We start from the raw sequence: 15,374 nt of genomic DNA on the forward strand, positions 1-15,374 counted from the left end.
CGTCTCCGACTACTTTCTCCCTCCGCCCTGCTGTTGTTTCCCCTTTCTCCTGCTGTTCCCTTTGTTATGTTGTATCCTGATTTGTTCTGTATAATTGCTCTTCCAGGAGCCTCGACCATGTAAAAAAAGAAGTATATACTGTATATATATAATTTTAAATACCCTGACAATCGCAGACCCTAACATTCGTGGCATTTTTCAGGAATGCATCCCCCGTGAATAGCGGGATCTGACAATATAGCATGATAGGGCGTTGCATGTGTTTAGAGGTGAAGAAGAGGCTGCTATAATGGCTATGTACCATGCTGATAGACGCTGAGTTCTTTGGTGATCAATGAAGCCTCCATCTCGTAAGTTGGGATATCAAAACTGCTCATTTTTACTTCATGGGTAAAGGGGAAGAAAAGGTAATGAGAAAAGAGATTTAAGTGGGAGTGGATGAAGGGATTGAGGGAAGTGAGTGAGTGATTTGGTTGAGTGGAAGTAAGTGAAGGTGTAAAGAAGACAGAGGGAAAAGGAGAATAAGTCTTCCTTGTTCGCATGCAGCACAAGGCTGCAGTGTAGAATCATTGGCTGAGGACATAGCTGTGTGTAGAGGGTTGTTGAGTGGATAGATTCGATTAAAGGGAGTAGGTTTGCAGATATTAGCTGCAACGGGATATTTTATGTATATGTATATATATATATATATATATATATATATATATATATATATATATGATGTAGAGTAAACAATCAAATATTGTGGGTTTCGACCAATCGCGGACAACCAATTGTGTTCAGATTTAGTGATCGCGGGATATCATGTCAGCCAATCACGGTTTTTTAAGCCAAGATGAGTCATCGTTTGCGTCTGCATGTACGATTACCTCCCATTATGAACCTTTTGTTGTTTCTCATGCGTCGTTTTTAATGGTACCAAAACGTAAAACTATGGACAAAATTAGTTGCACCAAAAGGCAGAAAAAGGTTATGACGTTGGGCGAAAAAAACTGAGTCATTACATAGGTTGGCAAGAGGTTAAAGTGCAGGATCTGTGGGCTGCCATTACAGGATCAATGAATCGACTGTGTGGTATATCTGTAAAAGTGAGTCATACATCCATGCAAGTGTTGCTGCCAGCGCTCCACAAATAGCAAGTCTCATTCTAGTCCCGTGATCTTCATATTGAAAGGATGGAAAAAGGGTTTACTAGTTGGATCGAGGAGCAAACAAAAAAAGTTCCTTGAGTGGACTGGTGATATGGTAGAAATCATTGCTGATTTCCCAACATTTCCACAAGGCACCCGGGGCCGAAGGCTCCAGTTCAACCAAGGCTACCCACAAGTTCTACGTCAGCAAGGGCTGGTTATAGAAATTCAAAATAAGGTTCAGCCTCCATCATGTAAAATTCGTCAGGGCAGCAGCATCGACAGACCATGATGCTGTGAAAAGCTAAACACCGCAGCTCATGTATAATCAAGGCGAAGGGATTTTTGTCGGAGCAGATTTTTAACGCCGACAAGATGGGATTATTCTGGAAGAGGATGCCATTTCGTACTTTCCTGTCAAAGCGGGAAAGATCTGCTCTGGGATTCAAGGTGGCTAAGGATCGGCTGAACCTCCTCATATATGGCAATGCAGGAGGTGACTGTCATAAAGCCGATGCTTCTCTTCCGATCACCGAGTCAACACATTCTCAAAGGAAAGGACAAGAGCCAGCTCCCGATGATCCAACAGCCATCACAAGTCCTACATCCGCATCTTTCTAACCTCCACCCCTCCCCAATCTAACAGCATCATCATCCCAAGATAAGTGTTGTGTTTTCTATTTATGGCAGAGTACAGGCTGTAATATTCTGTTTCTCACCCACCTTGCTGTTTTGTAAAAAATAAATAAATAAATAAAAATCGCCGAGCTCGTTTGGAATCAATTAAAAAGGTAAAACTTGTGTTTTTGGTTTTTTAATACTGTATTTATTTAGTTTACAGGTTTATTTCAATTGTGATGAGTATTTCTGGCTGCCGCCAACCTTCCTCAATATTTTCTTCGAGCATAGGAACTGATCCCCCCTTTTTCTGTGGACCCTTAGTTTTAACTATCATGCCATTTTCCAGGAATGTAACCCCAATGATATTTGAGTGTTTATTGTATGTATGCATGTTTGTTTGTATATATATATATATATATATATATATATATATATATATATATATATATATATATATATATATATATATATATATATATATATATATATATACACACATATATATAAACATATACATATTTGTGGAAATGACACGGAGTGGGATAATTTTTTTTTAATATAGCATAATTATTTTGTTCAATTGCATGTCAAGCATTCGCCTCAAAGCAAATCATTGTGATATTATGTGCATCACTATTATTGAGACAGATGACGTCCACCTCCCCTATTGTCTGATTCTGAAACTGTCATCCCTTTTCACCTTTTGGAATGCCTCATTAATGTTCTTTTAAAGCGGCCATAGGCATGGACATGGCACTTTTGACGGGACAACTGAAAGGTGCCATCTGTGACCTCAGAGTTGTTTTTTGAGTGACAGGTCTTGAAGGGTCACTCCACCCCCGGAATGGGCTCCGGCCAAATCTCAAATGAGAGAGAGAGAGGAGTGTCAAAGCACGTCAGGGCTGAGGTTGGGGGTAGGAAGTGGAGAGCCTTTGAAAGCACACACAGCAAGAGGGGTGAGAAGTAGTTTGTTTCTCGGAATCGGCCCAGAATAGGACAATTCTGCCTCATTTTGCCAGTATGTCCTGCTGCACAACACCCCCACTCAGGGAGGCACGTCTCTCACCTTCCTCCTATCTATGTGCTCCCAAGCCCCAGGACGGCGCACTGACTGAAACTGAGAGGGGACCAACCTGCACCCCGACCAGTTGGGCCACACCAGCACGGCTCGGGTATTTCCTTTTAACTAAGTCTCAACTGAGTAGAAGTAGCTACCATGTTTATACATACTTCATCAATATTGGGCCTCATCAACATGGACTCCATCCATTGGTTCCTTTGAGTGAAAGTAAAGATAAACACCACTCTGACATCAAATACCAGCTACAATTTCTTGTCAACAGAGGACCAAATTACTTAATTTTCTTTGGAAAGTAAATCAGTGCTGGAAAATAAGTTTGAGTGTAAATAGCTGGGAGCAGCACAAAGTGCCTGGCATGTACTCAAACACATGTACATGCATGTGGAACGTTTATCTGGGGTTAACTTAAACGTGCAAGGATGAAATAATTTAGCTGGGGCTCCAGGATTCTCAAAATGAACGCATTTCATTTTTAGGTACAAAGATATTCATCCACAGCCCTTGCTCTCTCATGGTTATTGAGGAGCAACAGGAGAGCTTTGGCAGGGGGTGCTTGTTTATTGAAGGAATATGATGAAACTGCATACTGTAGTCACCCTGGAGCTTTACAAGCATGGCAATACCTCAGCATTTAGAGGGGACATGAACTGAAGTTGGTTGTCCTGTATCTCTGCACCGGGTGACAAAGAAGAATCCACAGTGACTTCCCAACAAAGTAGGCCACTGTGCACTCACACTCAAACTAGATTCCCAATTCCTTCTTTGAACTCCTGCTGAGAACATACGAACAGAGCAGCCTGCATATTCTTTGCTCAGGAAACCACTTCAGTAGCACTTGCTTTCCTTTTGTATAACTGTACTTCGATGAGGAGGGTGATGATTTACAAACTTTGTTTGCAGTTGCTTGCAATAGAAAACCTGCAGCATGCCCTGGGTGCAAAGCAACAGTTAAGGATGACGGCAAAAAAGATTGAGCCGCTGAAAAGTAGATTGGGCTCTCCTAAAATCCAACATTAGAGCAGTTCTGAGAAAAAGGGGTTCAAAGTTCAGGTTCCTGTACAGGATCCGATTCAAGGGCCAATGAAAAAGGATCAGCATCAGCCTCCAACATAGTTTAAAACTGTCGTGAACACCAACGGCATAGCAATCTTGAAGGATTGCTTTATTGCACGTTAAAACTAAATTTGACCAACAGATTGGGATAGCTTCGTTTACTTCTTAAGGGATCGGTTATTATCCAAGTTTGTGCCTGAGAAATGACAATGGAAGTAAAGGAAAAACAAATGTTAGATAAAACAGCAGCAACAACAAATGCAGTGATCATAAATGCATCGGGCAACATGATAAAACGAGACATAATTTGACGTCACGATGTCGACCGATATGCCTCCGCCAACATTGTTACATAATTATACATACAGTACTTGTACCAAGTTTGATTTAAATCCCTTTAGCTGTTCTCAAGTATTACATTTTACCTGACATGACCTCCCACCTTTGACCTTTGACCTCCTGATGCTGAAACCAAATCAGTTCATCGTTGCATCATAATATATCCTGATACCAAATTTGGTCAAAATTCCATTGATTCACAAATTAGTGTGGTAACAGAATTCTTACCTAAAAGGGACTTCCGAGCTTTGACCTCTTGACCCCATATTCTAATCAATTTATCTTTACATCATTATGCATACTTGTACCAAGTTTGACTTGGATCCCTTCAGCAGTTCACCTGACATGAACTCCGACCTTTGACCTCTTGATGCCAAAATCAAACCAATTCATCTTTGCATCATAATATATACTTATGCCAAGTTTGATCAAAATCCCATTACTGGTTCACAAGTTAGCATGGGAACAGAATTTTTACCTAGCAGGACATCTGACCATTGACCTTTTGACCCCATATTCGAGACAGTTAATCTTTACATCATAATACATACTTGTACCAACTTAGACTTGGATGCCTAAAGCCGTTCTTAGGTTATCGTAGGAACAAAAACCTATCACGGGCACACGGATAGACGCATGGACAGACAGCCGGACAGACAACCCAAAACAATAATGCCTCCAGTGACTTGGGAAACGGAAGCATAATGATTTCTGGGACAAACCAGTTATCATGTGAAATGTCCAATTCCATGCCCAATCAGCTAGTCCATCTCTTTATCTTGATTTCATGTCTCTCAAGATTACCTCAAGAAGCAAGTGCTCCTGCTTGGTAAGCAACGACATTGTTTGTTGTCAGAAAACTTTCACTTCACCCAAGGTGCAAAATTTGAATAATTGAGGAGCTAAAGCATCTTATCAAGCTAAATTTATCTTACAAAAAAAAAAAAAAAAGTTAAGTTACAATGTACAATGCTAATTTGCTCAGACTCCTATCACTCACCTTGCATTTTTAGACATATAACCTGCTTTTATCCCAGCTGCTGAAGAGACAGACCCCTCTTGACTCTGCGATTCATTCCCTTTACCGACTTTCATGCCCTGAAAGCGCAAGATCACCAATAAGTGGAAAAATAAGACTACGAACATGGATCAAATTACTTCTTTTTACTTCTATGATCATGAGACTGGTGTCATTACAAATGGCAACAACAAAGCCTGAAGAAAAAAGGTTGGCCAAGACCGATGCTTTAATGCTGAGCAGTTCTCTCATTTCTCCATCTGATATTATACACCCTTCACCATAAAAAAACAAACATATTGAATTGAGATCGTAATTGTTGAAAGACTATTCCAGCGTTCATTCCATGTACCTTTTTGGCACGAGGGAGGTGCAGAACACCTCAATGCAAGTTTCCAAGTAACGACAGACGACGCTAGACTGCCGAACAATTAACTCCCGAGACGGCACATGTGAGGATAATCCGTCACAATTCGGTTGTATTTTACGATGGGGAACCTCTGCCCCTGGGCGGGAGTACCCTTCTCAGTTAATCGGAGCTCTGGCATACCAGCTACAATTTCTTGTCAACAGAGGACCAAATTACTTAATTTTCTTTGGAAAGTAAATCAGTGCTGGAAAATAAGTTTGAGTGTAAATAGCTGGGAGCATGCTGGATGGAGGACAGCTAAAAATACGTGCTCGTCTGCTGGCCTAGGGTGGCCACTTAAGGCCAGTATTGGGTTTGAAACCAGTTTCCTCTCCGGGGTGGACTGGTCTATAAAATTGAGAATTCAATTATCTTCCCGGTGTTGGCTGCAGTACAATCTTACGGAGATGTAGGGGGGCTGTAGTTCTGCTAAGCTCATGCCTAATAGGCGGAGCCCATGCAACTGCTTAACCAGGACCTTAAAAAAATGGCCATACTGTCGGACCCCGCATTCACGGTTCCGCTATTCACAGACCCCGCGTATTAGCGGTTCATAAAATGTGACCTGCTTCTGCATTCACGGCCTTGTGCTTCGCGTATTTGCGGTTTTTCGTGGGCATATTCACGGTTTTTATGACCTGCTTCTACATTCGCAGATTTTCAACATGGGAATAAATTATAATAATTTTTTCGAAGTGTATGTTTGCCATAAGTGAAATGAATGCAATTATTGTATTAGCGAGGCAGTATATAATAGGGTGTTTAGAAGCTCTCGTCTCCCTTGCGTTTGTGTCCAATCCCATGTCTCCCCCAACCCTTTTATGCATTCTGTAACAATTCTCATTTTATGCATTCTGCAACTTTTATGGATGATGCATCCGGCCCACACTTGTAGTGGTGCAGATAACAGCAATTTTTGAGAGGAATCGTGCAAATGATGACACAAGCAACAAATTTGGCACATTTGTTCTCCAGGGGATTCTAATCAAATCTGCCCGATTGGCCATTTGAAAATCCAAATTTTGAAAATAAATAAATAAATAAATAAACTTTAAAAAAGTCAACATCACGAATCAATGTTGGATGCTGGCTGAGATTGGTGAATGTTTCAGAAACATCAACAAAGACGTTCCAAGTCTGCCATGCAGTTTTCTTCCCTTTACCGCGGAAAGCAGACACAACATCACATCCAGTGAACGCATTGAAGTATTGGATCCCTCGAGCTTTCTCAGGCCCTATTGCAGAAACTACCTCATGGACTACCTCTACAATCCATCGTGCCTTGGCTCCTTGGCCAAAGGCAATCCACATGTTCTCAAGACCTAGTTCCTGCAAGGATGGCAGTACAGATATTGCTATGACTAGTACGTCCGTGTCATTAGCCTTAATGATAATGGACTTGCTTCCATCCATCGTTGCATCCCTGGCGTGTACAAATATGAGTGTCAGCCTCTTCATGACAACATGGAGACACAGCATCCAGTGACTTCCGTGTGTTGCTAATGGCATCTTCTCCTTTTGTGACAATGACTGTGGTTGTAGTCTGTGATTCAGACATCTTTTCCACAAGGAAGTGAAACAGCTCAGTCTTGTTGCTGTCATCTCGAAGAAAGCTTCTCCACTTACTTGGGGTCTTACTGGTTCCTGGTTCCTGTCACTCTTCTTCTGATTCCTTGCCGCCTTTTCGACCTTGCCTCGGACTTCAGACTTGACTTCTTGTACACATCAAACACTACGTCCACCCTCTCGTAACTGGCACCATAGCATTCCACCTGTGGGATGATGTCTTCTTTAGCAGTCATCAAATATCTTTGAAGTGCGTGGAGGTAGGGCATTGATAAGTGCTGAGCCATCAATGATGACTGCATCTCCCCTTGGTTCTCTGTCTGGGATGTTCATTTGTGCTTCAAGAATTCCAGCCAGCTGTGACTTCAAATTTCTTTGGAAGTTTTTTTATTTTTCAAAATTTGTATTTTCAAATGGCCAATCGGGCAGATTTGATCAGAAAGCCCTGCAGAACAGAAATGCCAAATTTGATGCTTGTATCATAATTTGTACGATTTTTCTACTATCTACTACACTATTGGCATCAAACCACATGAGGCAGAGCTTGCTTGCGTGCAAGGTTCCTCTCATCTACTCTTCTGATCTATCTGTTTATTCACCCCCAAATTCCCGAACGAATATGATAAGACTCGTCATGGTACTGTGTGATATTTATCTATTTGGCTACTGTCTGCATTGCTGCTCGTGGTCATGTTGTTTTCTACTCCTGCCGTCCCATTTAATTGTGAATAAACCCTATTTGCTTACGAGACCCTGTGTCGTGGTCACTGGGAACGTGGAACTCCATTGCGCATGTGCAAATGTGGTAAATAAATCTGTATGTGGGAATTTGGGAACAGCACATTTCAGGTACCATTTCAAAGCGAAATCCCTTCCGGCACGCTCAGCTAATTCTGGAGGGCAGATTCACCTACGGTCACATGGTTCTTTAACTACGCACATGCTCGCAAATACCGAGCAGAGGCAGAGATATTCTGGACCCATAGCAGCCAAGTGGGCATGTCAGAGACCATAACCGTTACAACATTTCTCCCTCCTCCTTACTCACCCCTCTCTCTCTCCCAACCCCCCATTCTCCTACTCCCTCTCACAAACCCCCTTCTCCCCCCCCATCCTAAACCACCTCACCACTCACCCCTCTCTCCTCCAAACTCCCTCCCCACTCACGCATCTGTCCCCACCCCCCTCTCTCATCTCAGACTGCTGGAAGAGCAGCCAATCCACACACATAAATGCAGACATTGGGAAGCACCAGACTTTAACCTTCTTTTTAATTTTCACCATGACAAACATCTGGTGACATTGGGGTAAGTGACATAACTTTTAAGAGCACACACACTGGGAACTGGCAATATCATCATTTAATGTCACCAATCTCTCCACAATCAGCAAGACAATTTCAGACACTTCTCCCACTTCATCCCCAACCCCTCCATCACCCCCAACCCAGTTTATTTTGCCCCTTTTCTCTCAGCTGACATGCTGGACTACACCGAGTCCTGTTCTTTCTAAACCTTGCTCTTATTTATAAAATTGTTCATCCACCCATGATAAGTAATGTCAAACTCAACACCTGTTTTTGCTCAACACCTCAAACTCAACACCTGCATGTAACTGGACATAGCACATTTATCAGTGCCTGTCTACTCAACATTATTTACATTCCTGCATGAGGCTTGCCCAAATTTTAAAGCAACTGCAAATTAAATTCACTTTACAACACCATATTCTCAATCTTTTCTACTCCTGCTGTCAATGAAATATTTCTGCCACAAATAGAGTACAACATTCAATTCATAAAAAAAATATCCAAACCAGATTACTTCAACAAAGTATCATGCATTTGCCTCACCTTGGCCACTTTTGATGAAGAATCTATCTTCAAGCTTCCCTCAGCTGCAGAAGCATTCTTCTGTCTGTCTGCCAACTGAATGGTAACTTTTAAGGTCTCGCCATCCTGATGGAGAGGAAATAAAGTCGAAAAAAATATCAAAATGTGTTTCTGAATTTGTTTATGTCATGTATCATTGCTTTACATCAACATCGCTACGACATCACGAGGCGATAGGAATTTTTCAGCTCCATTATAATCTTATGGGACCACCGTCGTATATGCGATCCGTCGTTGACCGAAACGTCGTAATGAAGCGCATGACTGTATGTGTGTGTGTATATATATATATATATATATATATATATATATATATATATATATATATATATATATATATATATATATATATATATATATATATATATAGTTACGGCTGTGGAAATTCGCAATACACCATAAAGGGTCCTGAGATCAGTTATGACGATAAGTAATTGTGTAGTTAGATTTCCCCCACCGTTGTTTAGAGGGCATTTCCGTGTACACAGGGCTGTGATCCTTTGAGTTAGCCCTTTTTCTTTTCTCTATTGTTATTTTGGACCAATAATCCCCCAACAACTCAAACACCGCCACCTTCGCCTCTTTACCTCCACAACTCCATCCCGCAAACATCGCTTCACCGCCATTCTATAACGACGCCCGCCAACAACTCAAACACCACCACCTTCGCCTATTTACCTCCACAACTCCACCCCGCAAACATCGCTTCACCGCATTCTCAAACGACACCCGCCAACAATCAAACTCCCACCACCTCCGCCTTTCTACCACACGCCGGGCCATGCGCTGTGAATGCGTTCCTTTCGCCCCGAGAAGCGGATCAGGAAGGCTTCACGCCCCCCTTTTCATCCATCCAATGACTAAGCATCAGGTGGCATAGCCCCGCCTCCGAACCCGCTGTGAATGCGTTCCTTTCGCCCCGAAAAGCGGATCAAGAACGCTTCACGCCCCCTTTTCATCCATCCAATGATTGAGCATCGGGTGGCATTGCCCCGCCTCCGAACCCGCTGTGATGCAGAAATTTACACATACGCCCCTCCCCCGGGCTATATAGGCATGAGCATGGCGCAGCTTGGGGCGGGAAGTCAAGTGGAAGTCAAGGTGCGCAGTACTTCGGCAGAGAACCAAGTGGGAGCAGTGGAGTGGCCGCGGCGGGAAGTCAAGAAGAAGTCAAGTCTGCAGTGTCGGCGGGACAGTCGAATCGGGAGACGGAGCTCGAAGCCGACGGGAAAGGCAGACGGGGAGCGCCAGAGAGAGCTCGCCGACCACGCCAGGGGCAGGAAGCCAGGCGCAGCTACGCTGACATTGCGGCTTTCCCGCCATCGCGCCACGAGGCGCAGCTTAAGCAGCTTGCTCCGTTTGCGATTGCCGAGCGGTTTATTATCGCCAAGCCCCGTCGGACTCGATTATCTTATCGGCTATTAAAAACCAGCTATTATTCCGAACGCAATTACGGCAGCTCAATGGAGGAAGGGACGCAACTCGCAGGTGAATATTCAAACAATGACATTTATTTATAATTCAGGAACGTTTGCAATGAATAGGGGTAAGGGACAAGACACGAGCAAGTAAAACCTACAGCCGTTGCTATTTATTGTGTACATGCACTTAACCACAATTCTACTTGTCGGACAAGGCGCCACAGACTTCCATGCAAAAACCCAGAAAGAAAAGAACAGGGAGAACAGGGCCCGTAGGGCTTTAATGTTCCACGGAGCTGTGAAGACCAAAGGAGCTCCGCGAGACCGTGCAGGTTACCTGCCACCCTCGTGGTGACTCGCTGGGCCCTGGTTCGGCGACCCTCGGTGTGTCTCGTCGTCAACACGGCACTGGTGTAATGGCAGCTCGGTTGGTCCAGGCCTTGCCGTGTAGCCTGGTCGATCGGGCCTGGCCGACGACGCCTCAGAGGAACGAACGGGCCTTGCTCTTTTAGAGTTGATGCTCTCTGAAAAGCCCGCTCACTCCTCAACATCGCTCGGACCGTCCCGGGGCCCGATCACTTTGGACCGTTATGTCGCTGGCTGGCGACTTCTCTCCGGCTGCCTCCACGGACCCACAACTCTGCACGGCACTGCAGGCTTGGCTGGACTCCAGGCTCCCAACTCCAGACTCCAGACTCCACTCCGACTTCCACTCAACTCCTGAACTCCCCTCAACTCCAGACTCCCCTCAACTGGTGTCTCGGCGTTTCAGCCCCGCCTTTTATCGGGTTCAGGGGGTGGTGTTTGGTCTTTCACCTCTGACCCTTCACTCCCCGCTGGCTCTGCCCCCTTTTGTCATTCTGATCCGATCTTGCCGTCAAACGCGGACAACGCGGATGTGGTAGAAATCACCGGCTTTCGCTCCAACGAGGGAGTCCTCGCGTTTGTCGGCGGAGATGCCGTTCGTTTGTGGATGCCGTTGCTGGCGAAAAGATGGCAGCATTTGTGGAGATGAAGGTAAGGAGACGTTGTTCGTTTGTTGGGGAAAAGATGGCGGTGTTTGTGGAGATGATGGCGAGGAGATGTTGGCGGTTGTGGCGAACGTGGTGAGGAGATGTTGGCGGTTGTGGCGAAGGTGGTGAGATGTTGGCGGTTGTGGCGAAGGTGGTGAGGAGATGTTGGCGGTTGTGGGGAAGATGGTGAGGAGATGTTGGCGGTTGTGGCGAAGGTGGTGAGGAGATGTTGGCGGTTGTGGCGAAGGTGGTGAGGAGATGTTGGCGGTTGTGGCGAAGGTGGTGAGGAGATGTTGGCGGTTGTGGCGAAGGTGGTGAGGAGATGTTGGCGGTTGTGGCGAAGGTGGTGAGGAGATGTTGGCGGTTGTGGCAGAGGTGGTGAGGAGATGTTGGCGGTTGTGGCGAAGGTGGTGAGATGTTGGCGGTTGTGGAGAAGGTGGTGAGATGTTGGCGGTTGTGGAGAAGGTGGTGAGATGTTGGCGGTTGTGGAGAAGGTGGAGAGATGTTGGCGGTTGTGGAGAAGGTGGAGAGACGTTGGCGGTCGCGGAGAAGGTGGTGAGATGTTGGCAGTTGTGGCGAAGGTGGTGAGGAGATGTTGGCGGTTGTGGCGAAGGTGGTGAGGAGATGTTGGCGGTTGTGGCAAAGGTGGTGAGGAGATGTTGGCGGTTGTGGCGAAGGTGGTGAGATGTTGGCGGTTGTGGAGAAGGTGGTGAGATGTTGGCGGTTGTGGAGAAGGTGGTGAGATGTTGGCGGTTGTGGAGAAGGTGGAGAGATGTTGGCGGTTGTGGAGAAGGTGGAGAGATGTTGGCGGTTGTGGTGAAGATGGTGAGAAGATGACAGTTGTGGCGAAGGTGGTGAGGAGATGTTGGCGGTTGTGGCAAAGGTGGTGAGGAGATATTGGCGGTTGTGGCGAAGGTGGTGAGGAGATATTGGCAATTGTGGCGAAGGTGGTGAGGAGATGTTGGCGGTTGTGGCGAAGGTGGTGAGATGTTGGCGGTTGTGGCGAAGGTGGTGAGGAGATGTTGGCGGTTGTGGGGAAGGTGGTGAGGAGATGTTGGCAGTTGTGGAGAAGGTGGTGAGATGTTGGCGGTTGTGGCGAAGGTGGTGAGGAGATGTTGGCAGTTGTGGCGAAGGTGGTGAGGAGATGTTGGCAGTTGTGGCGAAGGTGGTGAGGAGATGTTGTTTAAAATAAAGATAGGAAAGAATAACACGACCTCAAAGGTTCACAGCCCGGCTCATGAATAATTCCCGTTAGACATCGGTGGGGAAATCTAATCTAGACACACACTTATCGACATAACTGATCTTTGGGGAACCTGAATGGTGTTCTGTGAATTTCCACAACCGTAACACTATATACACACACACACACACACACACACACACACACACACACACACACACACACACACACACACACACACACACACACACACACACACACACACACACACACACACACACACACACACACACACACACACACACACACACACACACACACACACACACACACACACACACACACACACACACACACACACACTGAGAGTTTTAGTAATATATAGATTCTGGAACGACGCTTGAGACAGCGTTTTCCACCTCCATCAAATAGGTGTGAGTTGATTAACTTTCTTGTGGAAACAAAATGCATTTTCCTCTGCTTTAAAACAACTTGCAGTCTCCTCCAGGAAGGCAAATCCAGCAGAAGGCAACCTCAGATCATTCCACAAAGCCCACAACAAGTGAGTGTCTACCCTCAGGAGAGCCACAAAACAACAATTATCCAATCTCAAGAATTAACTTTCAAACCCATTTCACTCCTCAAAAACCTGGTGGCACTTTCTCAAGTCTATCTCTGGTGTCTGCTCCCCTTCCATCCCTTCCCCCACTTCAAATGGCACCACAGCCGACTCACTCGGGAGAAGGTCAAGTGCCTCAAAATCTTCTGCTTCTGTTTCTGTACCCACCCTTCCCAGTTGTACCCAACTGCTCCTGAATTGTGTGTTTTTTTACAACTGAAAAGGTGAAAAGTTCTGGCAACTCAACTCTGACTCTGACTCTACAACTGGACGGAACAGCATCAGTTCATGTGTCCTAAAACCCAGCTCTGCTGCTCTTTCACTTCCTTTTTCTGCCCTTTTCAACCAGAGGTCATCTTCCATCTGCTTGAAAATCAGCCAACGTCACCGCATTACATAACAAGGTGCAAAAATGGATACTCTTAACTGCAGACCAATTAACTTACTTCCAATCATAAGCAAGGTCATGGAATCCATCATTGCAGCTGACATAAAATCATTACTTTTCTGCAACAGCCTCATCTCAGAACATCAATTCTGATTCAAACCTCATCACTGTTTTGGACATACTGCTTCTACTTTGCCAACAAAGGATGGAGGCCCTCAATGTCAGACATGAGATAAGGGCCATCTCTCTGGACATATCTGGAGCTTTTGATACAGTATGGCATCCTTGCCCTGCTCTCCAAACTCCCTGCTGATGAAATCCAAGGACAACTCCACTCTTGGTTTACTGACTTGCTCTACTCTCAACAGAACCCTTTCTTGTCCTCTCCCTGTCAAGGCTGGAGTACAAGGCAGTGTTCTAGGCCCAATATTACTCCTAATCTTCTTCAATGATCTCACTGACTGGAAAACCTCATCTCTTTGCTGTTGACTCCACTCTGACGTGAGATCCCTCGTCCTTCTGACAGACAGGCAGCAGCCTCTTCCCTCTCCTCAGATCTTGACAAAAATCACAAACTGGTCAAACACCTGGAACATGTCTTTTAATCATGATAAATCCCTCACACTCTTTGAAAGGAGCGTACTGAAAACCCTTCCACCTAATTTCTCAACAACCCTCTCGAAGGGGTTCAGTCACTCAAACTCTTGAGTCTCACTCTCAACCATGATCTGTCTTGGGCAAGCCAGATTTAAAAAAATTGCCCTCCAAAGCCAGATGCCTACTGAGCATCCTACTTCATGCAAAGTCCTTCCTTGGCACACCTGAGCTCCTATCCACCTATATGACTTTAATCTGCAGCTCAATGGAGTACCGATCTCCCCTCTGGACTGGCTCCCCTGCTTTACATCTTGCTCAGCTTGACACGGTGGAAACAAAGGCCTTCAATATCAGTGGAATATCTTGCGATGAAACCGATCACTTTGCCATCGCAGACAGGTCAGTGGTCTGTCTTCTTCTGCCTTACTCTCTTCAATCTCATATTTTCCTCCAGGTCTTCAAGACAGCTGTTCACCACTATCTCAAGTCATCAGGTCAGGCCAGGTCAGGTATGGGAGCATGCGCCGGAGCAGCATGTCGCTGCATCCACTTTCTGTCGGTACTCCAGGGGCCTACGTCTGGCCATACCCCAGGCAGATGTCTGGCCCATCCCCATCTCCTTGAGATGTTGATCAACCTGCTGCAACCACAAGGTACGTGGACGGCCCATTGGCTTCTTCCACTCACGAGGCTTCCTCGCTGAGAAAATCTGGTGAGCAGGATCAGCGTCAGGAAAACGAGCAGGATCAAGTCATCTCTCATCCAAAATCATGATCTTTTCTACACCCTTAAACCACCCACACCCTCCTAAAATTTTGCTTGTGTATCCATATTGTACACCCTTTGCATTCTCCCTTAGGCCTTAGTTATTTTATAACTTGGTTTGCACAGTTCTTCAGCTGAAATATAAATACAACTTAAATTTTTATAAATTATATAATTTTATGATTTGTTTTCGGATGTTCCATGGAAAAGACAAAGGTAGGTGGGGGGGGGGATAAATATAAGTCCCGGACCAGGAGGATCTAAGAAAACATTAAAGATG

The 15,374-nt window shown here is 45.1% G+C and overlaps 1 protein-coding gene across 5 annotated transcripts in view; it reads right to left on the reverse strand.

The window, feature by feature from the left end:
* Window positions 1-2,290: 2,290 nt before the first annotated feature.
* LOC147013091 (uncharacterized) overlaps window positions 2,291-15,374 on the reverse strand; it is a 36,467-nt gene continuing 23,383 nt past the window's right edge. For 2 of the 5 annotated variants that reach the window (XM_085854662.1, XM_085854663.1), the window contains 2 exons: window positions 9,070-9,174; window positions 2,296-5,322 (listed from right to left, as the gene is read on the reverse strand). In XM_085854662.1, coding sequence (XP_085710788.1) covers window positions 5,221-5,322; window positions 9,070-9,174 — 207 coding nt within the window. In that variant the 3' untranslated portion in view covers window positions 2,296-5,220. Of the gene's footprint in view, window positions 5,323-9,069; window positions 9,175-15,374 lie in introns of all 5 variants that reach the window. The other 3 variants (XM_085854665.1, XM_085854661.1, XM_085854664.1) reach the window with 3 other exon arrangements.

The sequence above is a fragment of the Eptatretus burgeri genome, chromosome 14 (assembly GCF_056783735.1).
Source record: "Eptatretus burgeri isolate ZD-2024b chromosome 14, Ebu_testis_v1, whole genome shotgun sequence".
NCBI lineage: Eukaryota > Metazoa > Chordata > Myxini > Myxiniformes > Myxinidae > Eptatretus > Eptatretus burgeri.